Genomic DNA, 26745 nt, shown 5'->3' on the forward strand with positions numbered 1-26745 from the left:
GGAATCTGTGTAGCAAGGCCGTGCATGCATGACAGTAGAGTAGGGGAGAAAGCGAGTGGGCGGATCAAAGCAGTGCGCGCTGCTGCAAACGGGCTGGTAGCTGAAGAATTTCCTTTCGTTCTCTTTAAGTGAATCCTCTCGTATTGACTGAAACTGTGTACAACATCGCATGAAGTAACGGGAGTATATTTAAAATTTGCAATGGAGATCTTGAGCTTATATTCTCTCGTATTAACAAGAATGTTAGAATAACAGACGCATGTTTATTGTCAAGGCTTAGAATAATCAGAGTGCAGAACCAACAAAATACAGACGAACTGAAAACCTTTTGTACTTGATACAAGAAGGGAAAATGTAGTAATAATAAATATGGAATGTTTGAGGTTATGGAAATTTTATGCAAAAACAACTAAAGTATGTGCTAAAAGCAGTTTTATGTAAAGATACGGAAAACTAAAATAGAATTTTGCAAGATTCCATACCACAATTCGCACGCATAATACAAATTGAGATTGATTCCATCATCATATGATATGCATTTACATCTGAATCAGTTTCCTGATTAGAACAATTCATAATTATTAATTAACAATATACAAATGCGCAAGAGAATTTACATTGTTAATTGTTTCCATAAATAACATCCCCGTTCAATTCTTCTTTTTAATTTTGATCGATTCCGTTGCCAAGCAACGAGGATGTAGTGGTCACTGGTCACCCAATCATTCCAATTACGAAGTAACCACGAAATGAGATTTTTTTCACTACCCTCTGCTGATTGTAATACTGGAAAGAGCATAGTGGCACACATGCGTTTCCGTGAAATTACCTCGCTAATTTCCAAGCGACTACAAATATGTAAAAATCACTAACCAAAGACCACACGGAGTAATTAGGATTTGGTTTTGGTTTTTGAGAAATAGATCGAACATATATTCCCATTTGAATTTAACGTTTCGCGGTTCTTTCAATTTCCAACGGAAAGTTATTTTGCGAAAATAATTCAAAGCTCTCAAACCGCTGGAACGTTTTATTCGGCGTTTGACTTCAATTTCGAAACGGGTCATTACAACAGTATATAGAATGACAAAACTAGTTTCACAAAGCAACTTGGTGACCAATTGTCTTCCAGCGTGAATATTGCGAATGGATTATTATATTCAGCGAACTTCCCCCACAATTCAATGCACGAAATCACGCCCGCCGCCATATTTCCGACAAACATCCGGGTTGAAAACATGCCGGGTAAGCATTTTGCGTAGGGTCTTTGTCAAAGTGATACAAGATCATATGAGGAATGCGTACGTACAAAATATTGCCATTTTTCTCGCTGTAAGGAAGCTTCTCATACGCTTTCCTTCATGCTGTTTCTTCCCAAAGTGCGCTACGTGATGACGTCCAGATTAATATCTTCCATTGACTGCCACCTCCTGTGTACATATTGATGTTCAAGTTTTCCACTTACGATACAAGCTTATTCAACGTGGGGCATTCAAGTTAACTTTATCTGTGCCCAATAACTAAAGCTTTAAGCCTTTGCGGCAAAGCTTTAGGACTACAATAAACATTAAAATATCGTAACGTATATACCTTCAGCTCATTAAACGGAACATGTTACATGGATGTGCACAAGGGCAAGATAAAGTGAGGATAATGACTGCTTCTAACTGTGATGACTTCACAGTCAGATCGATTCACAATTCCCTATGGGGTATTATTCAAGACTGCGTGTCTATGGCAGGGTACTAGTTGAAAGATACTCTTCGTTTTCTATTTACACAAATTGTTAACTTTGTTCCCAGAGAGTAAGTTGTTCTGCAGGGAATAACACGTTCAAATGCACGAAATGTTAAGAAAAACTGCTGTAGTGAACTTGATTTTTTGTTCTGCTTTTCTGTAACTTTTGGCTAATCGCGACCAAGACGGATATGAACAAATTGATTCGGGGATACTCACGCCTGGTGTTGCAACGCCTTGTACAAATTACTCCACCGGAGGGGGGGGGGTGCTGGATTATCACACGTCGAGTAGAATTCTCCCCAAGGACGATAAAATAAAATAATTATTGGAATGGTTGCTATTTAAGTCCACTTTATGTACAGAGAGGCTAATCGAAACAGTTTAAAGTGGGATCTGAACCATTGTGCCTCCACGGGGAATAAAATCAGGGATCCCTTAATTACAAGGAGACGACGTTACCACTACACCATCGGTGAAGTCCAATAAAATTTGTCATTGGTTGTTCGTATAATGACACACATATTCTGTGTAAGGCAACACTGCTGCACAATTCTCCATGCCGCGGCGGAGTGGTACCTCACCTTTGCGATTAGTCACAAGTGGCAGAAATGCTGTTTTCGTTGATAACTTCACCTTACAGCCAGTGACGTCATCAGAAAACGTCAACTGACCCTCACTCTCTTACAAGCATGGTCTAAAACTGGCAACTAAGAATTCCAAGCACTCTTATAAGGTGAAATATACTTTCTCTGAAGCTATACAGACAGATCTTAACACGAAGAACAAGTTTAACTTGAGATAAAAATCAGGTGATACGATCCCCACAGCGAGCGGAAGTTGGCAAAGTAAAAAAAAAGTCTATTAGAACGCCACCTACTCTTCCCCTGATCGGGCGGATGCCCTTTCTTTCTTTTTACTCTTCGAATTTACGGCTGTTTCGGTCTGACAGTCAGGATCGACATCCACGTTGCGTGAAACAGCGCTGCCTGGCGGATACACACGCAACCTTAATTCCCCCATAAACGGACACGGAAAACCGCCACGCCAAGATCAGGTACGTTAAATGGGCCCATTGGGGGAGGGGGCGAGCTTCGTAATTAACGTTTCGCTGAACTGGTCAGCACGTGTCGACACCGTCCACGCTTAGTCTTAATTTTTTTTTGTCGACAGGCGTCGAACTGCTGTTCGAGGGAGTACAGGATCGATTTCAGGGTGATTCCGATTTCAGGGTGATTCCGCCCGGTGTCGCCCGCAGGATTTGTCTCGGGCGACAAACACATCAATTCTCCCACCCGGGGTAAAGTACCTTCCTCCGAAATATTCGGCGAAACGGGAATTCCCCTTTCGCCGAAGACACTATTTAGTTGAACCCCCGTGGCGGAGTGGTTAGCACATCGAATCCTGGCCTGGGCATGGATGTTTGTAAGCGTCCATTCATCAATTTCATCAGTCATCGCTCATCCCCATGTTCGGAAATTAGCCAAAATTGGCACAAGAAGCGAAGTAAAATAAAACAAATCAATCTACGTATTTATATAAAAAAAAAAAAATCAGTTGCGAAATCTGAGTGCTAGGAATTTTCACATCGAGCACTGGAGGGGGAACCACAGAGCAAAATTTCATTTCTTACCCCTAAATGATAAAACCTTATATCTTGCAAATCATAAAATTAAAATTGAATTGAAAATACAGCGGCGTTGTTGTAAAATTCACACTTGAGTCCATTCTTAAATAGAAACTGAATCCGATTTGCTCCCTTTCCATAAACATCACTTTGTTCATGAACAGTTCTTAGTTTTTTCTGTACTTTTACACGATGCTGTGTTCCAAGACACCCCTCGTGTTATAATTTCACCATTCGAATTACATGAAGTTCTCCCAAGATTATCTCGTGGGAGGTGCCCCCTGATCCCCCTCTGAGGATTCCCTTAATGCTGGCTATTTCACCACATTTGTTATGCGAACAGGATCTGTTACACGTGTTTTATTTGTGTCTCTGGTACGTAATGTAAGTCTTCACATATTTATATTACAAGGAATAAAAAAAAAATTGAACAAAACCAAGTGCAAACAGAAATGATGAATTACAACGAACAGTGAGTGGGTGTTCTAAATTTAGCGTGCAACGAAGCCTACGTTCCATTCACAGGCGATTCCACGAATTAAATTCTGTTGTCACGTTACAAAAAGCGTCACTGAAGTCTCTCCCCTCTCATTCTCTCTTTACGTCTCCGTCTTTTTCTATGTCTCTCCGTTTGTTCTTCTCCCTCTTCATATGTCTCTTCGTCTCTCTCTCTCTCTCTCTCTCTCTCTCTCTGCCTCTCCTCCCTTCCCTCCCCACAAAACAACAAAAATATTTTCTTTCATCGTGTAATCTTTTTTAGCGGGAATTCATCTTTTTTTCCCTAGAAAAATGAATTTTTAACTATGTTTGCCTAACCTAACGGAACATAACCTAACCTTACCGTGAATGGTTTGTGGGGCTATCCGTGAATTGTTTGTGGGGTTATCCGGTATTATTTTCGTGAGAAAATCATAATTCCACCCTAAAGAATGTTCCGCAATGCAAAATACGTAAGTAGGAATGTTAAAAAAGACGAAATAAATGAGTTATAGGTGTTTTCACGAGATCGAAGTAGTACCCTATTATTTTCACTGCACTCAAACATTGCACAATACGGCTGGAAAAACTCTCCCGTTTAATCTGATGCACCTCGTACATGCTGGGGCAAAGAAACAAGTCTGTGAGGGACACCCAGGCAGCAGATATGCTGCGGTACAGCGATAGACAATGCAATCCGATGAGCATCGGAAAGCACCTTGTATAGCCATTAATCTCTCGGACACCTGTCGCTTGAATAACGCTCCCTCGCAATCTGTTCCAATCAGGGAGAATCCCCCTTTGAACGACCGCTGTTTATCCACTGGGTCGGAATCAATCGGTGATAAGGAATTTAATTGTCATGGAGACTAACTGGTTGCGTAGAAGAGAGAGAGATCACAATGTCATTTGCACATGGAAGAAGCATCACAGATACAACTGATCACTACCCTTGAGGGGGACGCATTCAACTGTAATGTCAATGGTGCACGCGTTCGGAAATAAACATGCTGGTTACGGATAAATTTTCTGTCCATATCCTGATAAAATTTTATGCTGTTGAGATCGGAGAGACAAAAAAAGTGAGAGAGAGAAAAGGGACAGATTGGAGAGAGAGAGAGAGAGAGAGAGAGAGAGAGAGAGAGAGAGAGAGAGAGAGAGAGAGAGAGAGAGAGAGAGAGAGAAAAGGGACAGATTGGAGAGAGAGAAAAAAAGGGACAGATTGGAGAGAGAGAAAAAAAGGGACAGATTGGAGAGGGAGAGAAAAAAAGGGACAGATTGGAGAGGGAGAGAAAAAAGGGACAGATTGGAGACAGAGAGAAAAAAGGGACAGATTGGAGAGAGAGAGAAAAAAGGGACAGATTGGAGAGAGAAAAAAAGGGACAGATTGGAGAGGGAGAGAAAAAAGGGACAGATTGGAGAGAGAAAAAAAAAGGGACAGATTGGAGAGCGAGAAAAAAGGGACAGATTGGAGAGAGAGCGAGAAAAAAGGGACAGATTGGAGAGAGAGAGCGAGAAAAAAGGGACAGATTAGAGAGAGAGAGAGAGAGAGAGAGAGAGAGAGAGAGAGAGAGAAAAAAAAGAGACAGATTGGAGAGAGAGAGAAAAAAGGGACAGATTGGAGAGAGAGAGAGAGAGAGAGAAAAAAGGGACAGATTGGAGAGAGAGAGAGAGAGAGAGAAAAAAGGGACAGATTGGAGAGAGAGAGCGAGAAAAAAAGGGACAGATTGGAGAGAGAGAGCGAGAAAAAAGGGACAGATTGGAGAGAGAGAGCGAGAGAAAAAAGGGACAGATTGGAGAGAGAGAGCGAGAGAAAAAAGGGACAGATTGGAGAGAGAGAGCGAGAGAAAAAAGGGACAGATTGGAGAGAGAGAGCGAGAGAAAAAGGGACAGATTGGAGAGAGAGAGCGAGAGAGAAAAGGGACAGATTGGAGAGAGAGCGCGAGAGAAAAAAGGGACAGATTGGAGAGAGAGAGAGAGCGAGAGAAAAAAGGGACAGATTGGAGAGAGAGAGAGAGAGCCGAGAGAAAAAAGGGACAGATTGGAGAGAGAGAGAGAGAGCGCGCGAGAGAAAAAAGGGACAGATTGGAGAGAGAGAGCGAGAGAAAAAAGGGACAGATTGGAGAGAGAGAGAGAGAGAGAGCGAGAGAAAAAAAGGGACAGATTGGAGAGAGAGAGAGAGAGAGAGCGAGAGAAAAAAAGGGACAGATTGGAGAGAGAGAGCGAGAGAAAAAAGGGACAGATTGGAGAGAGAGAGCGAGAGAAAAAAGGGACAGATTGGAGAGAGAGAGAGAGAGAGAGAGAGAGAGAGAGAGAGAGAGAGAGAGAGAGAGAGAGAGAGAGAGAGAGAGAGAGAGAGAGAGAGCGAGAGAAAAAGGGACAGATTGGAGAGAGAGAGAGAGAAAAAAAAGGGACAGATTGGAGAGAGAGAGAGAAAAAAGGGACAGATTGGAGAGAGAGAGAGAGAGAGAAAAAGGGACAGATTGGAGAGAGAGAGAGAGAGAGAGAGAGAGAGAGAGAGAGAGAGAGAGAGAGAGAGAGAGAGAGAGAGAGAGAGAGAAAAGGGACAGATTGGAGAGAGAGAGAGCGAGAGAAAAAAGGGACAGATTGGAGAGAGAGAGCGAGAGAAAAAAGGGACAGATTGGAGAGAGAGAGCGAGAGAAAAAAGGGACAGATTGGAGAGGGAGAGCGAGAGAAAAAGGGACAGATTGGAGAGAGAGAGAGAGAGAGAGAGAGAGAAAGGGACAGATTGGAGAGAGAGAGAGAGAGAGAGAGCGAGAGAAAAAAAGGACAGATTGGAGAGAGAGAGAGAGAGAGAGGACGGATAGGAAAGGAAAAAGGACAGGATGGGAGAGAAAAAGGGTGTGAATGGGGGAGGAAAAAGGTACGAGATGGGGAGAGAAAGAAGAGAAGACAGAAATAGGAGAGACAAAAGAGGGCAGGTGAGGGAGGAAAGATGGGAGAGAAAAAGGGTGTGAATGGTAGAGAAAAAAGGGACAGATGGAAGAGGAAAAGGGGATCGAGATGGGACAGAAATGGAAGAGAGAAAATGGGACAGATGAGATATGAAAAAGAGGGACAAGAGATGAGAGAGAGAGGAAGAGAGACAATGGAAGTGAGAAATGGGACAAAAACCTTACGGAAGCAATAATACGCAAGCAAGCAAAGGCCTGTCACATACACAGCAACAACACAAGAAGATTGCGGTACTCACCTGAGAGAGATGCCTTGTATTGCCTCCACCACGTGAATTCTCCGGAGTGCTTTTGACCGCACCACCTCTCCCCAAGGAGTTGCAATCTCAACCTGGACCTCGTAGTTCCCCGCGGTGCCGTAAGAGTGCGTTGCGTTGCTCCGCCGACCGCGGGTTGACACTCGAGTGTAGCGACCGCCCGATCCATCACCGAAATCCCAGGTGAACTTGACAGGCTGCCCGGCGTCCAAGGAGACGTTGGCGAAGGCAGCGACCGAAGCGCCGTGCAGGGCCAAAGTTGGGCAACAGCCTGCGGGAGGAAGAAAACAAAGCGTGACGACGTGCGCGGTGATGCGAGGTTTACGCATAAACAACAACACAACTACTACTACGTGTGGAGGAGGAGGGAGCCAACCAGATGTTCTGTATCTAGGACGAGAATCTTTTTCTCTTGTTTGTTTTTTTCCCCCAAGATGTGCCTGCTGAATACGAAGTAGCTGAGGGAAAAAAGAATGAGAAAAAAATATATATGTGCGAGAGAGAGAGAGAGGGTGGGGAAGAGAAGGGAGAGAGGGAAGGAACCGAGGGAGTAAAAGGACAGAGAGAGGGAGAAGAGGGACAGAGAGAGAGGGAGAAGAGGGACAGAGAGAGAGGGAGAAGAGGGACAGAGAGAGAGGGAGAAGAGGGACAGAGAGAGAGGGAGAAGAGGGACAGAGAGAGAGAGAAGAGGGACAGAGAGAGAGAGAGAAAAGGGACAGAGAGAGAGAAAAGGGACAGAGAGAGAGAGAGAGAGAAAAGGGACAGAGAGAGAGAGAGAGAGAGAGAGAGAGAGAGAAAAGGGCCAGAGAGAGAGAGAAAAGGGCCAGAGAGAGAGAAAAGGGCCAGAGAGAGAGAGAAAAGGGCCAGAGAGAGAGAAAAGGGACAGAGAGAGAGAGAGAGAAAAGGGACAGAGAGAGAGAGAGAGAAAAGGGACAGAGAGAGAGAGAGAGAAAAGGGACAGAGAGAGAAAAGGGACAGAGAGAGAGAGAGAGAGAAAAGGGACAGAGAGAGAGAGAGAGAGAAAAGGGGCAGAGAGAGAGAGAGAAAAGGGACAGAGAGAGAAAAGGGACAGAGAGAGAAAAGTTACAGAGAGAGTGAGAGAGAAGGGATACAGAGAGAGAGAAAAAGTTACAGAGAGAGAGAGAGAGAAAAGGGACAGAGAGAGAGAGAGAGAAAAGGGACAGAGAGAGAGAAAAAAGGGACAGAGAGAGAAAAAAGGGACAGAGAGAGAGAGAGAGAAAAAAAGGGACAGAGAGAGAGAGAAAAGGGCCAGAGAGAGAGAGAGAGAAAATGGCCAGAGAGAGAGAGGGGACAGAGAGAGAGAGAGAGAAAATGGCCAGAGAGAGAGAGAAAAGGGACAGAGAGAGAGAGAGAGAGAAAAGGGACAGAGGGAGAGGGAGAGAGAGAGAAAAGGGACAGAGAGAGAGAGAAAAGGGACAGAGAGAGAGAGAAAAAAAGGGACAGAGAGAGAGAAAAAAAGGGACAGAGAGAGAGCAAAAAGGGACAGAGAGAAAAGGGACAGAGAGAGAGAAAAGGGACAGAGAGAGAGAGAGAGAGAAAAGGGACAGAGAGAGAGAAAAGGAACAGAGAGAGAAAAGTTACAGAGAGTGAGAGAGAAGGGACAGAGAGAGAGAGAGAAAAAGTTACAGAGAGAGAGAGAAAAAGTTACAGAGAGAGAGAGAGAGAGAGAGAGAGAGAGAAAAGGGACAGAGAGAGAGAAAAAAGGGACAGAGAGAGAGAGAGAAAAAGGGACAGAGAAAAAGGGACAGAGAGAGAAAAGGGACAGAGAGAGAGAGAAAAGGGACAGAGAGAAAGAAAAGGGACAGAGATTGAGAAAAGGGACAGAGAGAGAGAGAGAGAGAGAGAAAAGGGACAGAGAGAAAAGGGACAGAGAGAGAGAGAAAAGGGACAGAGAGAGAGAAAAGGGACACAGAGAGAGAGAGAGGGAGAAAAGGGACAAATGGGGGAGTTGAGAGAAAAGGGAACGGAGATGGGAGGGAGAGAGTAGGAGAAGAGAATAGGGAAAGGCGGAGAGAAATGATAGGGAAATATGGAAGAAATGATATGGAAATATGGATAGAGAGAAAGGAGAGGGTGAGAGGTAGAATAGGAAAAGATGGGAAAGAGAAAATTAACACAAGAGAAAGTTCCTATAGAACACTTGCTACTGAAGCTCGCTGAACGCCGTAGAGTTAGGCAACACCCCACGCCATGCTGGGAAGCGAGCATTTCAGGATCATGGTCCCATTTTTATTGCGGTGACTACTTACTTAGAGAGACTGAAGAAAAAGTCATTTTCCGGGCCTCTTCATTACAATACGTTTGACGAACACTGCTCTGAGCGCAATTCTAAATTGCTTGGAATACAGAGCCGCTTTACCGAGACATATTCAAGACGAAATAGAGCCATAAGGTACGTGAGTCTTCGCCGTAGCCATATAACCACCTTAGTGGTAAGCACGCAAGTCAGCAGAAAGTAGGAAAGTACAAAACGTTCTCAGTTTGGCAAGACAAGTGAATTGATTGTAGTCGTTGACAAACCGCCTAACGGTAACGATAAACGCCGACCCGTAAATCTACATACAACCCCCACTCGCCCCGGACCTTGGTTGGATGCAACGGCGGCAGGAGACCACGAGAGTGGCCCAAGTTTCTTCCGCGAGGCTTTACTGGAGTTTTAGTGCATCCATAACTCCTTCAACGAGCGCCATTCCCTGCCCGAAAAACCGTGCGACAGAGAGAACCTATTTGACGGCCGGTTCAGATGACGTCATCTTTGTTGAGGGCATCATCCGCGGACACGCCATTTGTTACAGCACTACGAAGGGATGAGGTCTCTTGGCAGTAGTCTTCTTTCGGTTTCGTCTGCAAAACCTGGTTGCCTTGGGCCAAACAAACTAAGAAGACAGAGACACATCAAAGTCATGACTGAGGTTGAAAAATACTGGAAATGAAGAACACATTCGAAATACCCAAGAGATAGAACGCGTCGAAATGCCAAATAAGACAGAATAAAGCACAGAAAGAGTCGAAATGCCAAATAGACACGGAACAAAGTGTCCAAATGCCAAATAGACACGGAACAAAGTGTCCAAATGCCAAATACACACGGAACAAAGTGTCCAAATGCCAAATACACACGGAACAAAGAGTCGAAATGCCAAATGCACACGGAACAAAGAGTCGGAATGTCAAACAAGACACGGAAAAAAGCGTCGAAATGCCAAATAGACACGGAACAAACCGTGAGAATGCCAGAGAGACAAACACGAGTCGAAACACCGTATACATGGAAAAAAAGCGTTGAAGTGTAAACATCAAAGCTATAGGGTGGTTCAGAGAGATATAGATACTTGTTGCATAGTTTATGTGTACAATGCATATACAGCAAATTACTATTCTTTAGGGGACTCCAGCGAGAAAACAAAAATAAGAAAAGAGGTGTACTGGTGTATTCCTCACACTAAGAAACTTACAATCTCCTTTTTAATGTTACATTCAGCTATGTGTATGCTTTTCTAGGAACTGTGCGATTTCGACTTGCGTACTTGAAGGTTTTGTATGGCATTGTTCTATATACAATAATATGAGCCATTTAAGGGCGAGGCCCACAAAAATTGCCATTGCATTTCAAGATGGCGGCCAGTTTTCAAAATGACGGGCATGCAACATGTAGTTTTCTACATTTTAAAGGGCACTGAACTTGAAGCAAGTGGGTTAAAGTATTAAGAGTTCCCCCAAAAATCAGTAGTTATATAGATTAATCTTGAAAGGTGCACACGCATGTGTGAAATGAACCCTATGTTCGTTAGCGTCAACTAACAGTGAGTTCAGACCTGCGTCATCAGAGTGGAGAAAACAGGATGCGAGTCTATTACAGGTCGTTTATTTTGTTCGGAGGTCGACGGAGAGGAAAGCTGAACGCCATTACTATGTAGGCAAGGCAGCGCCACCATCGTGCTTTGGAAAATATCGTTAGCAGAGCCCGGAGAGCCTATTTGCACCTCATTAATTCCAGCCTCAAACGAAATTTGAGAAGGTCGGCGAACAGGGCACACAACATCGAGGTAACGCTACACCTACGTCAAACTACTACTTTCGTTTTTGTCCCCCCTTCTACATCTTCACCTTGTACTTGTCATCAACGGCGTTGGGCAGTTTATTCCTGCGAACTGCAACTAACAGAATTAGTTTCTCGCACTTTGTTCCTTAAGGTGACCAGATTTTTAAAACAGAAACTGAACATTTTTCGAATTTTAATATAAAAACTGTTTCGTCATAAATACTTATGTTTGATAAATGCTGTGTAAATAGCTTACATAATATGCTGATAAGCAGGGCTTACGAGTGGGCCGGAACGCACCGAAAATCTGTTCCGGTAAGTCAGTCTGGTGTCAATACTCTGTTCCTGCCGCGACATTGGACACAGATTTCCTTTACATTATGCACTATGCATTTACACGATACCACCGAGTGAGGTACCGGGTGATTCCCTCGCTAGAGACCCCAAACTTTTGTCTATAAAACTGCCATTTACTTAAAAGTTTGTCTTGAAACTGATCTAACCCCTCGCAATAGGTTTGGACTCTTCCAGTGACCTTCATTTGTTTTGTTCAGCGACAATGCATCTCGGAAGGTTCTAGAATAGGTCACTTTCCATCGGAGAAGCTAATACCAACAAGGAAATTTGAATAAGTCATTTGCGAAAAGTGTTGGACAACGGTGTACAAAAATTCGGGGAAAGAGCAAGTTCACATGCCAGTGTTCTATTTAATAAAGGGCCTCCCCGATAGCTTAGTGGTTAACGATGACCACATGATCTCTGAGGAACATTGTACACGGACTCTGATTCTCCTCTGAATTACAGGTCCCGATTAATCTATTCAAACATGAAGTACAGTTGGGAGCTGAGAAGAGTGCGGGTTGAGGTTCGGGGGGAACGGGGAGGAAGTGTGGGGAGGGTATTTTCAGTTTTGCCAGACATGCAGAAGTCACTGTAGGAAAGGGTGAGAATCTGATAATGGAATCGGGACTTACAGTGTGAGGTGCAGTCTGGCGTTCGGAAAAGTTCGGAACCATTCGTGAACCTCCAGCCACGGGACCCAGAGGCCTGCACAAGACCTGGAGCAGACCCGTTCGCGAGACATCGCTCCTGAAATGCCATGCAACCTGCGCAACACCCTCGCTTGAGCAGCTTGTCTGGCCACCTGCCCAGATCGTTCCTGGCAGGCATTGTAGACCCGCCGGGTACCCGCAGTCTTACGATACCTAGTAGGTCTTAGTTCGTTCTTTCCATCAACTGCAGACCCCTCCCTCTGCATGACGTAGTTGCTTCGAGTAGAAACTGCACCGGGCCCACACCGTTCTGCAGTGTTGCCAACTGCAATAGATTTGCACTACTTAAAAAAGGGAACTCGAAGCTTCGTAAGCCACATCACCAATGAAATGAGATTTACGAATGTTGCTACCCCCCCCCCCCACACACACACACACATTGAAATAGGTTTTCCGTGGCACAGGATCCATAAGTATATGTCGTAAATAACCAATATACGTATATATAGTGATATAGGGCAGGACTGAAATATGTCACGTTCGACGCTGAAGTCGCGAGTCAAACAACACACTGTTCTACTGCGAACACCAGCGCCGTAGCCAGCCAGGGGCATTGCCGTTACCCTCGTTTTGGGGGGGGAGGGGCAAGTACTTGGATAAACGTAACAACAACAACAATCGCAATAATAGTAATAAAGTAGCATGAAAGGCATTATTATCCTCATAAATCACGCAAAAAGGGGGTAGAAATCGGTTCTCACGCATTTGTGTTGAAACAGAGGATTAGAAATATTTTTTTTTCAACACGTCAATTTCACGTTAGCTAATAATGGAAAACAAGCACACAAACTATTTTTGAAAGAAAGAAAGTGCATGATAAATGCATTCCGAATGTACATACATATGGCATGTAAAATTTCCATGTACAATATTTTCTTTTCACATGGAGCGACGTATTACATAATTAATTCATCCAACTCGTAACAAACCAACATTAATAGCAAATAATATCACGGGCCGCCATAGCATTCTCTGTTTTAAAACTTTTCTCACTTAGATCGTTCGGCGCTCAGGGCCGACTCCCGCTACCCCTTTGCTACGGCATTGAACTTGATGAGACTTGTACTTTAATGTTTGACCCCCACCCTGACCCCTCCGCTAGACAATTTCCGTCCAAGGTTGTGAGCAATGCACCCTGCCCCCTCTGGTTGCGCCACTGCGTGCCTGGTTAAGGCACCATGCAATGAAAAACAATTAGTTTTCAGTGAGGAGATTTTTGTTTGCTCGATCATTCATTTAGATAAATGAAACTGTAATATTGCGTGCATTTCCTGGCAATAAGATAAAAACTGCTTACGCTGAACTGAAATCGCTAAGTATATAAATTCTCCTTGGAGAAGAAGCTCCTCCTAGGACTTCGTAGGATTTAGTAGCTACGTAAGTAGGCAACACTGGCTGCAGCCGTCCACGTGGTGATGAAACACCTGGAGCGACACGTTGCCGGAGGGCTGTTTCCTTCCAGCAGGTTTTGCAGGCGCCCGGGTCTTGATGAATGCCCAGGTACCTTGTAAGCGCAGAGCGCCTTGAAGACCAAGAACCCGGGTAGAGACGCAAGTCGACTCGTTGCCGTGGGCAGGCGAGCAGGTAAACCTGTTATCGCGTGCAAGCGGGCAGTGGGTAGGTAAAAGGCACACTATGCTGGCCTCTAGGGACATCTCAAAGACCAGCAACGGCATAGGAATTCACACTTCTTCCGTGTATTCGGAAAGAAATTTGTTTTAAAAATCGAATGAATGTTCTGGCGTGTGTGTATAAGTAAATGTATATGTATAGAGTTGACTATATCTAGTAAACTGGGTCGCTGAAGGTTAACTATCAATAGAATTAACATGTAAGGAAAAGCGGGAAAGCCGGCTCGGGGGTTGAGCAAAGGTTTATTCAGAATTTTTTATTTGAGGGGTGTAAGTTTGTGTTTATGGGTGTGAAAAGGTATACTTAGAGCCAAAATAACCATAAATTTGTCCTTTTACAAAAAATGTGCAGTGTGTTAGGGCGTAGTTGGTGGATAAATCACTCGGACCGAGACATTACAACTTCATGTTCCTTAATCCGAAAGTTGCAGAAAAGCGATGCTACATACCAAAATGTAAATACAAACGAGAGAGAAAATTTACTACTCTGCATAAGTTAAAATTACTTGATCCATGTCCAGGAAAGAAGCATTAACAAGGCGCTAGGAAATACACAAAAAGCACGCACACACCCTTACTTTCTTAGTCACGTTGGAAGCAGATTGCTTTGATTTGTGAAGTTTTTATTCCATTATTAGTATTGCTTTCACTTGTTACTACGTAATATGTTCCATTAATTTGCAATGCGTTTTCGTAGAATACCATGCCTTTTTTTATTTATGCCGCTGCCACCCTGAAAGGAAGACGAGCTGGATGCACAGCGACAACAGGCTGGTCAGTTTCGCATTCCTCAGCCTCGCAGTCTTCTCAGCTCCCAACAGGTATACAACTTTACACTATTTGCAAATTTAAGAATAAAGTTAGTTATATTTTTCCTATGAATGTTGCACCTAACTTACTAGTTACAAATGTATTCAGTGGTACCACAGTGGGTCATGTGTGCAGAAGACCCCTATTTGAGTGTCCCTAGGGGAGGTTTCACACCGAAGTGACATGTCATGCCGCTACAGTGTGATGAGTACCTTCCCAAGTGGCATGTGTCGCGTGTGTCTTCGCGATGCGAAACATCCCAAGGGAACTTTGAAATTAAATGACCAGCGACACGGGCTACAAGAGGCATTCACTTTGCATGCGCAACCAACAGACGTACACAAACACATGGGCACGTGCCCAGTCAGAGTGGCACGAAACTCAAGCGACCTGTGCAGTTTGCCCTGTCAATTCGGTCTGAAAGCCTCCCTGAAACTGTGCCGCACTCCAGTGATTTAACCACCTCTCCCTAAAATGTTCTTAACACCCCTAAAATTTTTCACGAAGGGACAATTTATGGTCATATTACCTCTAAACTCACCCTTAACCCCCAGATGAAAGATTCTGGATAAATCCCTGCCCTCCTCCCCCCTACAGCGCCTCGAATACGTAGTGTGGAAAACGGCACTGTTCAGGGCTCTCTGACGGGTTCCACTCGAATATGATACCGCTAGAGGCGCTGGTGTCAGTCCCGCTACGTGGCATTCGTCTGCTTATAATGAAGTAAATTGAGTTTTTGCTGCAACGTCTGATTCTTTTACATTAAGCATTTCTATGAATGTGACAATTGCTATGATATTAGGTACAGTGGTGGTGAAGATATTAACGAACATTCTAGACAGTCTACCACGTCCTGTTATCGGGACTTTCATTAATAATACGGGAAAAAATATACGCGTGGAATACTCTTTGTAACTATTTTTTTGTGTATGAATTAGGTTCATTATTATTATCATCACCATCATTTCTTTTAAAGACATACACACTGAAGCATTTGTATTTTTTATATTTACTGTATATTTTCTTCCACTTGAAACTAATCGTGGCGATGATAACTGATGATTGCATGAAACGACAAATTGAAACCCGCAAAACTTCCTTACTGCCAACGACAAGAGTGTAAGGAAACTTTCAGACCAATGGGACAAGCGATACGGGATGTTCACACTGATGCGACTAGTGACAGACACTTCCAGACTGTAAAATAGCATTCATTGCGCATGAGGGTCCAAACAGCAAACCGTTCAGCAAGCGACACGTTCAGAACATGTTCATGTGTCGTATTCGCGTGCTACTTGTTACTTCGGTCGGAAAGCTGTTTAAAGGAAGGGTACTCAAGACCGAAGCGACAGCGTTTGCTGCGAACTGTGCGAACAACAGATAAGCCGCACGTGTCGCTCAAACTGGGCCATTTCTTCAATAGCTTGCAACATGTTGACGTGGTTTGTTGTTTGCGCATGGGCGATGCAATGAGTGTCTTGCTTTAGGGATATTGCGCACGAAAGCGACAAGCGGCACTTATCGCTTGAGGATTTCACCAACCGAACGATGGCCTGTGCTGCTCGTCATGCCGCAACGGTGTGAAACGTTGATTTTGATTGGCTCGTTTCCAAGTGACATGTGTCGCGCGTCGCTTCGGACTGAAAGCTGTCTTGGACCGAAGAGCCCGTGCAGCTTTGGAGTGAAATCCCCGTATAGTTTGTCGCGTGTCGCTTTGGTCTAAAATCTCCTTGAGGAAACTGTGCTGTCAGAGCTTGTGTGTGTCCCTACTGTTCGAAAGGCTGCATTGATTACCGACTGCTCGCTTCCAAGCGACACTTGTGGTTTGTCGCCTCGGTATGAAATATCTCTCAGGATACTATTTATATTCTAATAACATAGCAAAATAAACTTTAGTACACAATCTAACACCTGACGTCCGGAATCACTTTGCGATGTTTCTTCTTGTGTTACGCATGCTATTTACTTATGCTTTTCGCACAACGTTAATTTTCTAATTAAATAATTGTCTGGATTACTATTTCACAGTTTTTGACAAATGAAAATCTTGCGAACGAAATAAAATTCGACTTACAATAGATTTCCACGTGAAAAACTTTCAACAAATAACAGAATGTAAGAGTATTATATATTTTTCTGTGGAAATAATAAAAGTTTAATCTGAATCGCTGGGAGTTGAATCTTGGTGCATTCGATTGTAACGCCATAACAATTAATTAAATTTTAGTGTAATATAGCAAATTTATAATTGGAGAAATTTTGCAAAACTAGTTTTTATCTAGGAGGGATATATCATAATTATTGGAGACTGACTCTCTAGCCTTCTTAAACCCAAAGGTTTATGTTGTCTTCGGGAACCAGTTTCGTGGGTCGTTTTCCACACTACGTATTCAAGGCGCTGTAGTTATACTAAATGTTTATAAATAGGATGATGACGAGATTCACGAGAGAAACAGTTGAAACGAGTCTTGCCACATGTAATGACGTCATTTTACAAGCCTCATTTGTCCCCTTCTGTGAACCAAGTTCCAGCTCTTTGCTTGTTAAATGTTTCATCCTTAATCCGTTCTTCCTCCACTCTTTACAAAGCGTGTCCCCCGCAGCACTCTGTTCTGAGAGCAAACGAGGTTTGGAAGTTGGTTAACAATCTTTTTTGCTTTCTTTTTTCCTGAAAGCATTTCAGTCCTTTTCCCCTTCTCGTGAGAGAAATTCTTCGAATTATGGTTTCACAACTATCCAAAGAGGGTTGATTTACTTTCGGGGAACATCGCTGTCCACACCATAGGTGCACCATGGCAGTAACTGACCATGGTCACAAATTTAACTTGCTGTAGCTGGTCTACGAATGTCGACAACAGGGATATGACAAGGGTAGTTATGAATTCTATTAACGCTTAGTCCTGTATTATACTAACGTACCGTAAAATTATTTAAAGGACATTTAGATATAGAAAAGGCATCTTACCCCCATCAAAACCATGGGAACGCACTATTTTAATTACCTCAGACAGGTTTTAACCTTCCCAAGGATTTGTCAGTGTTTTAGCCAATGTTTTTAGATTTTTGAGATCAGACCTCTTCCAATGTTTCTGAGTGTTGTGTTTGTCCATGCAAGCCCTTTATAACTTGCTTTTTTAAACTTTATCAAGGTTTATAAGGGGATCTTCCCCCTATATATTGAAAGGGTGCAATATGGTTTAAAGTGCCGACGCACTCAACAACTTTAAATCAATCAATCGACACAAACAATAATGAACCTTAATTAGTTATCGAACCGCCATTTAGATTAAATGGAGAGCCACATTCTTGCAATGTAGTCGTTTAAATCACTTTGGTAGAAATCCTCCAATATTACAATAGCAGTTTCTCAATCCCACCCCTCCTTCTCCATGCACTCGCCTCTATACACACGCGAACTAGCACACTTTCAATGTATTTATCAATCCAAATGTCATACATTTTATTCGTGATCTTTCTCGTGAGTAGTGTTGCCCACGAGACGAGACTTTGGCCTGTCTCGTCTCGTGGAAATGCTGTGAAATGCTGTCTCGTCTCGAAAATATTCGTTTGTCTCGGGACACATGATCAATCTCGTCTCGTTTCGAATTTTTAAAAGCCTGTCCCGTCTCGTCCCGTCGGCAACACTACTCGTGAGTATAATTGCATTTCTAAATAGTAATACAACGACTATAATTTTCCAGGTTGTGTAATGAAATTGACACCTCAACCAGGCCCGTAGCCAGAATTTTCTTTAGGGGGGGTCATATCTTATGTATGAGCATTGAGCATCCGCCATCTGAAGGGAAAAAGGTGGGGAGGGGGGTAGAACTTCTGAAAATGAATTTCTCAGATTACAAGATGTTTAATCTTGGTAAGTAAAAATTAATTACCACTATACACTATTTAAACAAGATATTGGTAGACCTCCACCTAGCTACACACCTGACTTCAACCGTGATTTTTCTCTCATCCTAAAATGCCAAATTTAACGACATATTTATGGGAACCTCTTTTCATAAGCAAATAAAACAAAAATTAGATGTGGAAATGAAACCAACTGTTCTGTGGGAGTGTGATCCACTTAAAATACCTTAGTTTCGTCATTTATATATTATATCTCCTTGTGTTTGTGTATAAATATTCTTTGTTAGTTACGTTTCTAGTAACTACCATCTATTGGCCTATTTGGACAAATATGGGGTTCAAATTTATCATCAAGAGGTAAAGCACAGACAGGTGTCGATGTTGGTAAAACTTCACTTGTTCATTGTTTGGTGCAATGTGCTCGGGTGTTGCCAGCTAAGGTGATATGTTCCTAAAATTGAAAGTTTCCCATCCATGTAATCCCAAACCCTTCAAATGTTTCACCATGAGCAAAAAGTTAAAACTTCACAATATTATTTGTGATCACTGTTAAGTTTCAACACAATGTTACGCCAAGACGTGAAATGATCATGGAACTGTTGAAAGCTGAACTTCAAATTTGTTATAATTATACTATGATGTGCATAGAATTCCATGATTATGTACTTAAAAATCAGAACCTTATGAATGATGCTACCAGTGCGTGGTGTAAAGTACAAGTTCAATTGAAATTATTCGACACAAGACATTTCATTCGGAAAAGAGGCAACTGCATCGTCATTTGAACCAGGTATCTCAGATACTATGTCAAATGCTAATTTTTAAACTTAGTTTTTGATATAAATAAATTTATAGTAGTTATAATTAGAACTCGAATTTTAGGTTTTTAACCTTTTTTTCCTTTACAGGTATGTCAGAAATAATACGTTATGTCAGAATTTCGTTAAAAAACGCAACAACTGATGAAGTTTTTTAGTGCCTAAAAAAACTATTTTGCTTGTTAGAACCTATTTTAGGTTTATGCGCCTAAATCAAACTTTTTTTTAGGTTTTTGTATATTTTTAAAGGTTTTACAGGGTTTTTATATCACACAGAGGTATTTGCTTTGTTTGGTCACGAAAAAATTCAATGACGAACGTGTTTGAAAAGTACTCTCTGCCGATTTCCCTTCATCCAAGTCCATGGTGATTTTTCAAACCTCTAAACAAAGCAAAATGTCTGGTGCCACTGTTTACCTGTACACCCAACGGCGAAAGAAACAGTAGGCGAATTGTCCACCACCATTTTCATTCGGTTTGTATTACACAATGTGATGACAATGAATTGAAATAATGACGTCAATAAGCAGAGAACAATGCCTGCTTTGAACCAACATAGTTTCATTCCTTAAAACAACACAGCACGTAGAATAAAAATGTAATGAAAATAGTGTTGGACAATTTGCCTACCATTATCTTTGCCGTTGACTGTACATTCCAAAGTGGTCTGATTCGTGTGGTCTTGCTCACTTTCGCGTCTCTTCGGTGCTTTGGGGCCTCGAAGACAAAATTGCGGAGTTTGACTACGGTAACATGAAGAAAGACTGTTGCCTAACTATGCGGCGAAGAGTGGATTTTAAGAGCAAAATTCCAATGATAAGTTCTGCCATCGCCGTAGGGTTAGGCAACACACAAACGTTATGCAAGATAGTGCGTATTCCAATATAGTAGGGGACTATACCTATCAGAATTTTTCAGGAATTTTTAACTTATAAAGTTTTTTGAACCTACTTCAGGATTTTTCGAGCCTAACTTAAGATTTTTAGAACATATTTTAGGATTTTAAGAGCCTATTTTAGGAACCTAAAAGTTCACCTTTTAGAACCTGAAAATCCGAGGTCTAGTTATAATATTACGGCTTCAGTAGTATATTGTTTTGTTTGCTTACAAATTGTGGTTGCTCGAGTGTTTTAAGATTATTCAATTTTGTATTCACTGTCATAGGCAGGCCCGTAGCCGGGCAGGGGCCAGGGGGGGCTGAGCCCCCCCCTGGCAAGGTCGCCAGCCTCCCCTGACACTGCCGCAAGCCCCCTGGACATTAGGTAAAATTATTTTGTATTCTAATTTGTTTGAGGTAAGAGTGAAAATATAGACAGAATATACATATCTATTATTTTGTTCCCAACTTCGTTCGTTCATCTTGTTTATGAGCAAAAGTCTAAGCAGCGGCAAGTGTTAGAAGATCCTCTAGACTTTAGAAAGATCCTTCATAGGGAGCCTTCTATATCTATCTGTACCTTCCCTGCCCTTGTTGCAGCCTCTCGTTTGACAGAAATCTGTGACTTAGACGTCATTATCCAAATTCCTTCCACATCTGCGTCAAATGTGAACAAAAGTTTTGGGAACGAATGGGAGTTTTATTGCTTCGGCCGGGGGTGGAATGTACGATAAGCACTATGATTGAAGTGAATATCATACATTTTAACATGTATGATATAAATATCTATCATCAAAAATAGTATGGAGTGGGTACTAAGGGATGGTGTCAGTAGCAGTCATTAACACTTCAAAAAATGTTTTAGAAGAAATAACTGTAGTATTTGTATGATATTTCTACGTTTTGTATATCTTAAATTAACTTAATGACCCCCGACACACATAATTTACCTTCATTTAATACTGTTAAACTTTTGAAAAATGGACTTGGTTTACAAAGCCCCCTGATAACCCGTGAGCCCCCCCTGGAGATCAGTTCTAGCTACGGGCCTGGTCATAGGTTTAACTTAACAGGGGCAAGGGGGTGCACTTGCCCCCCTCCAAAATTTTCAGGAGCAAAGTAATAAAGAGTAATATTTGTGATTTCGCAAACGTCGCAGTTATTTAGCAAATAATCCTGGACCCTGTTTTTATGGATGGAAAACTTTTCGAGTCTCTTGCACCAAAGTTAAGACCCAGGTTTGATTCTACGAGGGGGTGCTGATAAATTCCTGGATTTGCTCTCTTCCCATCGTTTCCCATTCGCGATCCATATCTCATTTGGAAGTGTGTAATATGAGTATATTATGGTGCAAAAATAATATTCCTCCCGTAATAGCTTCTTTATATTTTTCGGGTTTGAAGTAGTCATGGCGGATGCACAAGTCAGTTTCACGACACCGGAGGTTCGGGGTGTGATCAAGTTTCTGTTCCTCATAGGAACGTCTGCGAAGGACATTCACGGTGTCACAAACACTGGGAGATAAGTGTACTTCATACAGCACCATAAACACCTGGAGACCTCGATTCACGACTGGACATTTCAGCCTTTCATCGTTGACGGATCTGGCAACATGTGGTGCTGTGCATGACATGATTCTTATGGATCGGCGAATATCAGCCAAAAAGATTGCCGAGATAATGAACATCTCCCGGGAACGTGTAGGATTCATGTACTGGACATGAGAAAACTTTCTGCCCAATGGGTTCCGAAATGCTTTAACAGTGATCAGAAACGGCAGAGTGTGAAGTCATCGGAGGCCATTTAGCTCGATTTCGTGCTGGTGAAGAGGATTTTTTGTGCAGATTAGTGAGTGAGGATGAAACGTGGCTACATATTTATGATCCCGAGACCAAGGATCAGTCCATGGAATGACGCCACAAGGGGTCCCCCGTCCGAAGAAGTTTTGTGCACAAAAGTCATCCAAGAAGGCGTGAATGTTTTGGGACAGGGATGGGATTTTGATGCTGGACTACCAGGTTGGTTCTACGATAACTGGTGAATACTACGCAACCCTTCTGGGTCAATTAATGGAGATTATCAAGAAGAAACGCCGAGGGAAGTTTGACGAAAGGCATCTTGCTTTTACAGGACAATGCCCACGTACACAAGGCCAACATTGTGATGGACAAATTCCATTCCCGGGATTTTGAATTAGTCGAACACCTACCCTATTCACCTGATTTAGCCCCCTCTGATTATAACATGTTTCCACACCTGAAAACATCTCAAAGGAGATTCATTTAGTGACATTTCTGACGTGACTGAAGCCACAGAGAGCTGGTTTCAGGAGCAATCAAAGAACTTATTTGCAGGGACTACAGTAGTTGCAGAACAGATGTGCTAAATGTGTTAGGCTTCGGGGGGAATATGTTGAATAAATATGTAGTACCATCACTCTATCAATTATTTCTGGGTAAAACCAGGAAATTATCAGCACCCCCTCGTATCTCCTCAAAATTAGGTCTCAAGTCTGATTCTGCCCCCCCCCCCGAAATTAGGCCCAAAGTCTGATTCTGCCCCCCCCGAAATTAGGCCCAAAGTCTGATTCTGCCCCCACCCGAAATTAGGCCCAAAGTCTGATTCTGCCCCCCCTCGAAATTAGGCCCAAAGTCTGATTCTGCCCCCCTCGAAATTAGGCCCAAAGTCTGATTCTGCCCCCTCGAAATTAGGACCAAAGTCTGATTCTGCCCCCTCGAAATTAGGACCAAAGTCTGATTCTGCCCCCTCGAAATTAGGACCAAAGTCTGATTCTGCCCCCTCGAAATTAGGACCAAAGTCTGATTCTGCCCCCTCGAAATTAGGACCAAAGTCTGATTCTGCCCCCTCGAAATTAGGCCCAAAGTCTGATTCTGCAACCTCGAAATTAGGACCAAAGTCTGATTCTGCCCCCTCGAAATTAGGACCAAAGTCTGATTCTGCCCCCTCGAAATTAGGACCAAAGTCTGCTTATGGCCCCTCAAAATTAGGACCAAAGTCTGATTATGCCCCCTCAAAATTAGGCCCAAAATCCGATTATGCCCTCTCAAAATTAAGCCCAAAGTCTCATTATGCCCCCTCAAAATTAGGCCCAAAGTCTGATTCTGCTCCCCCCCCCAATTAGGCCCAAAGTCTGATTCTGCCGTCTCAAAATTAGGCCCAAAGTCTGATTGTGTCCCCTCAAAATTAGGTCCCAAGTTACGCCTATAGTAGCAAAACCACAAACAGATAACAGCTGATTCCAGAACATTTCAATCTAAAGGATTTGAAGGCTGTTAAGAAATCTCCCGGAATTCCATTGTTTACAGGTGGCAAGCTTAGAAATAACTTCCTTGACATAAACACCTACTATCACTTACCTATCTCAACGCGTAGTCCTCTTGGTCTCTCGAAGGCTGTGAGGAGGTGAAACTTCTGAGAAAACCGCTCGCCACAATTCACTCGAACCGACAGAAGAAATTTCCCATAATTCCGGTAAACGTGCTGCAATTTTACGGCAACCAGACCGTCCCCACTTTCAGCCACTCGGCACTTGCACTCGCTTCCTGGTAGAGCACCTTGGACACCCCTGCTTCTAGAGGCGGATGTTACGTCACAACGCTCGGTGCTGCCGTCTCCGAAGGTCACGTGGACGCTGCAATTCGTCTTTCTCCCTCCTGGAAAACAAAAGATTTGCTGCGTCAGGTCAGCTCGAACTTGTAGTGCATAAGGAAGGTGGGGGGGGGGAGTGTAACCGATTTATATTTGCCTTAAACAATGCATGCAAATCCCATTCATACTTTTCTTGTGTGGAAGTGCAAGACATTTATCTCTAAGCGTTGTGTAATTTTAACGTGAGAAAGTTTCGTTGTCTACGTGCAGTGATACACCTCCCCTTCTAATTAATGGCGACAACTCTGTAAATTTTTCACCAAAGATCTATTTATGGTCTTTTGGGAGCCAAATTTGAGTTTTCATGGCCTTAAAATCGCCCTTGCCCCTTCCTTGCAGATAGATTTCCATTAGGGCCGATGTATCTGTTCCGAAAGTATGGGTTGTAATTATTTTTCCGGTATTTTGGCCCTTCACGGGCTCCGCAAAAAATGACATCCGATACTTTCGCAAAGCCTAATTATCCTCAAAATTATGGAAAATTTGATGTGTCTTAATATATTTTGCATCAGTCTTGTGTGAAAACAATTAATTTTATTTTGTGATAACTAGAACCCTGATTGTTATGTATTATCAAAGTGCAAAATAGTACATAAATATGTAACAATAATTGATAAAATATGTACATAAATATTTATTACCAAAAGGATATGTAGCTAAATATGTAGTTTCAAACATGTAATATTAATAATAATAGAGTATCTTGCTAGATATTTTATTTGAACATATTCAACATAAGGACATAAGTTCTTCAGATCAGATTAAAATGTATATCAAATTTATAAACTCAAGAAACCAATTTTGTCAACTATTAATTATTTTTCACATCGCAAATTATTGTAGAAAATGTAAATATGTAAGAGCGCTCTTTGTAGCTTTCCAAACAAATTGTGAAAAGAAGCGTCTACTGAAAGAACAATGTAATGAAAATACGTAGCTACTTTTGTACTTTTTGTACAACGGAACATATTGTGTAACTCGCTACGTACAGGGAAGTAGCTTTCTTGTCCACCGACGACACGTTTCTAGGTGCTTTGTCTAAATCTAAAAGCGAAACGGAAATATGTAACCAGAAGGGGAGGAGGATAAACTCCATCAACTTTCGATATAGAAGTCCCCGTATTACCCCCCCCCTCCCCTTCGGCCTGATTTTTTACTTGACAATCAATTTTAGGTGACCGTAAGCACTGTGCATCTCATTCATTAGAAAATATGACACCACACGAGCTACAAATTTTCTTCATTAAGTTTCAGAGATCGAAAATATAGGGAAAAGGATCAAGATGGGGAAAATACCGAAATATATTGGTTTATGTAAAGTAAATTAGCAAATATGTAAAAATATGTAACATAACTTATGCAAAATCATGTTATATAATTCGTTGACATTTTCCTGTTCAAGGTATGTATCTAGAAAGGAATGGAACGCGCAATTACATACTAATCCTGGCTTTAGTGATAACGTAACATATAATTTAAATTTCTGGTGTAATTCTTGGATATTTTAAAGCAAAAACATTGTTTAATTGATGCATGTAATTAAGATTTGAATACTTACACACCTATATTAATCAATATTTTGAATAACTTTTAATTGTTGCAATCTTCAGTATCGGTATCTCGCTGGGTATCGGTACCGGTTCAAAGTGGTATCGGCTCAGCCCTAATTGCTTATGTTTGTGTCGTAATAGGAAACACTTGTGAGTATACTGTGAAATTTCTGTCTTTTATACGTGTGTGTCCACACTTAAGCGAAACCAGAATTATTTCAGTACGAGAATTTTTCAGAGGAAATATAACCTAGTCTGTTACTTCTATTATTACTTATCGGTATCATTTTCTTCATTGGGGGAGGGGGGGCAGAGGATAAGAGAGAGGAAGACATGAAAAAGCAAGAGGGAAGGAAGAGGGGAAAGAGACCTACGGAGGGGACAGATATTGGTGTATTACTCTTTCTCAGAGAGAGGGAGAGAAGCGCTGAAGGAGGGGATACGTCTGGAGAAAACGAGAATGAGAACCCCCTACTTCCGTGCCTATCCGACTCATCTTTCTCGTCTCAATTTTCAGGGGGAATGTTGGGATAAACATGCACATAAGCACCGCCAGGAAGGGAGAAAGAGATGATAAGGGGGGATATGGTAGAGAGTGAGAGAGTGTGTGTGTGTGAGAGAGAGAGAGAGAGAGAAAGAGAGAGAGAGAGAGAGAGAGAGAGAGAGAGAGAGAGAGAGAGAGTGTGTGTGTGTGTGTGTGAGAGAGAGAGGGGGGGGGAGGGAGGGGGTTCCGAAAATCTTACATTGCTCATATCTTTCCTCAAAATCTTACAAACAAGGAAAACAAATTAAACACGGACATCAGGGTTGCCAAGTTCAAGTTATGACGTTTACGTGTGTGTTCATGAAGGAAGTATGAAAACTGAGAACCAATTTTTGGGGAGAGCGACTTTTATCCAACCCTGTAGATATCTTTCCCCCCCTGGAAATTTTGAGGCTGATCCATTAGCTGCAATTGTGAATCTGTAAAGGTATACATTCCGGATGAAATAGTGTTCCTCGAATGTCTGTAGCGTCGAATCGTAGCGTCAAGCAGAAAAACCTAATTACGATAAATTCGTTTTGCCTTGATGACCCTGTGAAAGTTTGCAATTCGAGACGAGAGACGATTGCGTATAGAGACGAACCAGAACGAGGTAAGAGATGAGACCAAGATTAAGATAAACGTGAAGAGACGCCGACTGTTAAGTCTTGTCTGGTCCCGACTATGGATGACCACAAAATATGGATAATGGATATTCGGATTTCAAATTGTCCGATAGCCGTTGCAACGGATACATATCCGGAGAATTCGGATATTACAGGCTTGATAAATATGTGGAAAACACGTACAGCGAA

The 26745-nt window shown here is 42.4% G+C and overlaps 1 protein-coding gene across 1 annotated transcript in view; it reads right to left on the reverse strand.

Moving 5' to 3' along the window:
- LOC145998324 (polycystin-1-like protein 1) overlaps positions 1 to 26745 on the reverse strand; it is a 395827-nt gene that overhangs the window by 121579 nt on the left and 247503 nt on the right. The window contains exons 5-6 of the mRNA XM_083134729.1: positions 23566 to 23862; positions 7056 to 7344 (exon numbers count right to left, since the gene is read on the reverse strand). Of these exons, the coding sequence (XP_082990855.1) occupies positions 7056 to 7344; positions 23566 to 23862 (586 nt within the window). The remainder of the gene's footprint in view (positions 1 to 7055; positions 7345 to 23565; positions 23863 to 26745) is intronic.

The sequence above is a fragment of the Lepisma saccharinum genome, chromosome 14 (assembly GCF_977018435.1).
Source record: "Lepisma saccharinum chromosome 14, izLepSacc3.1, whole genome shotgun sequence".
Taxonomy (NCBI): Eukaryota; Metazoa; Arthropoda; class Insecta; order Zygentoma; family Lepismatidae; genus Lepisma; species Lepisma saccharinum.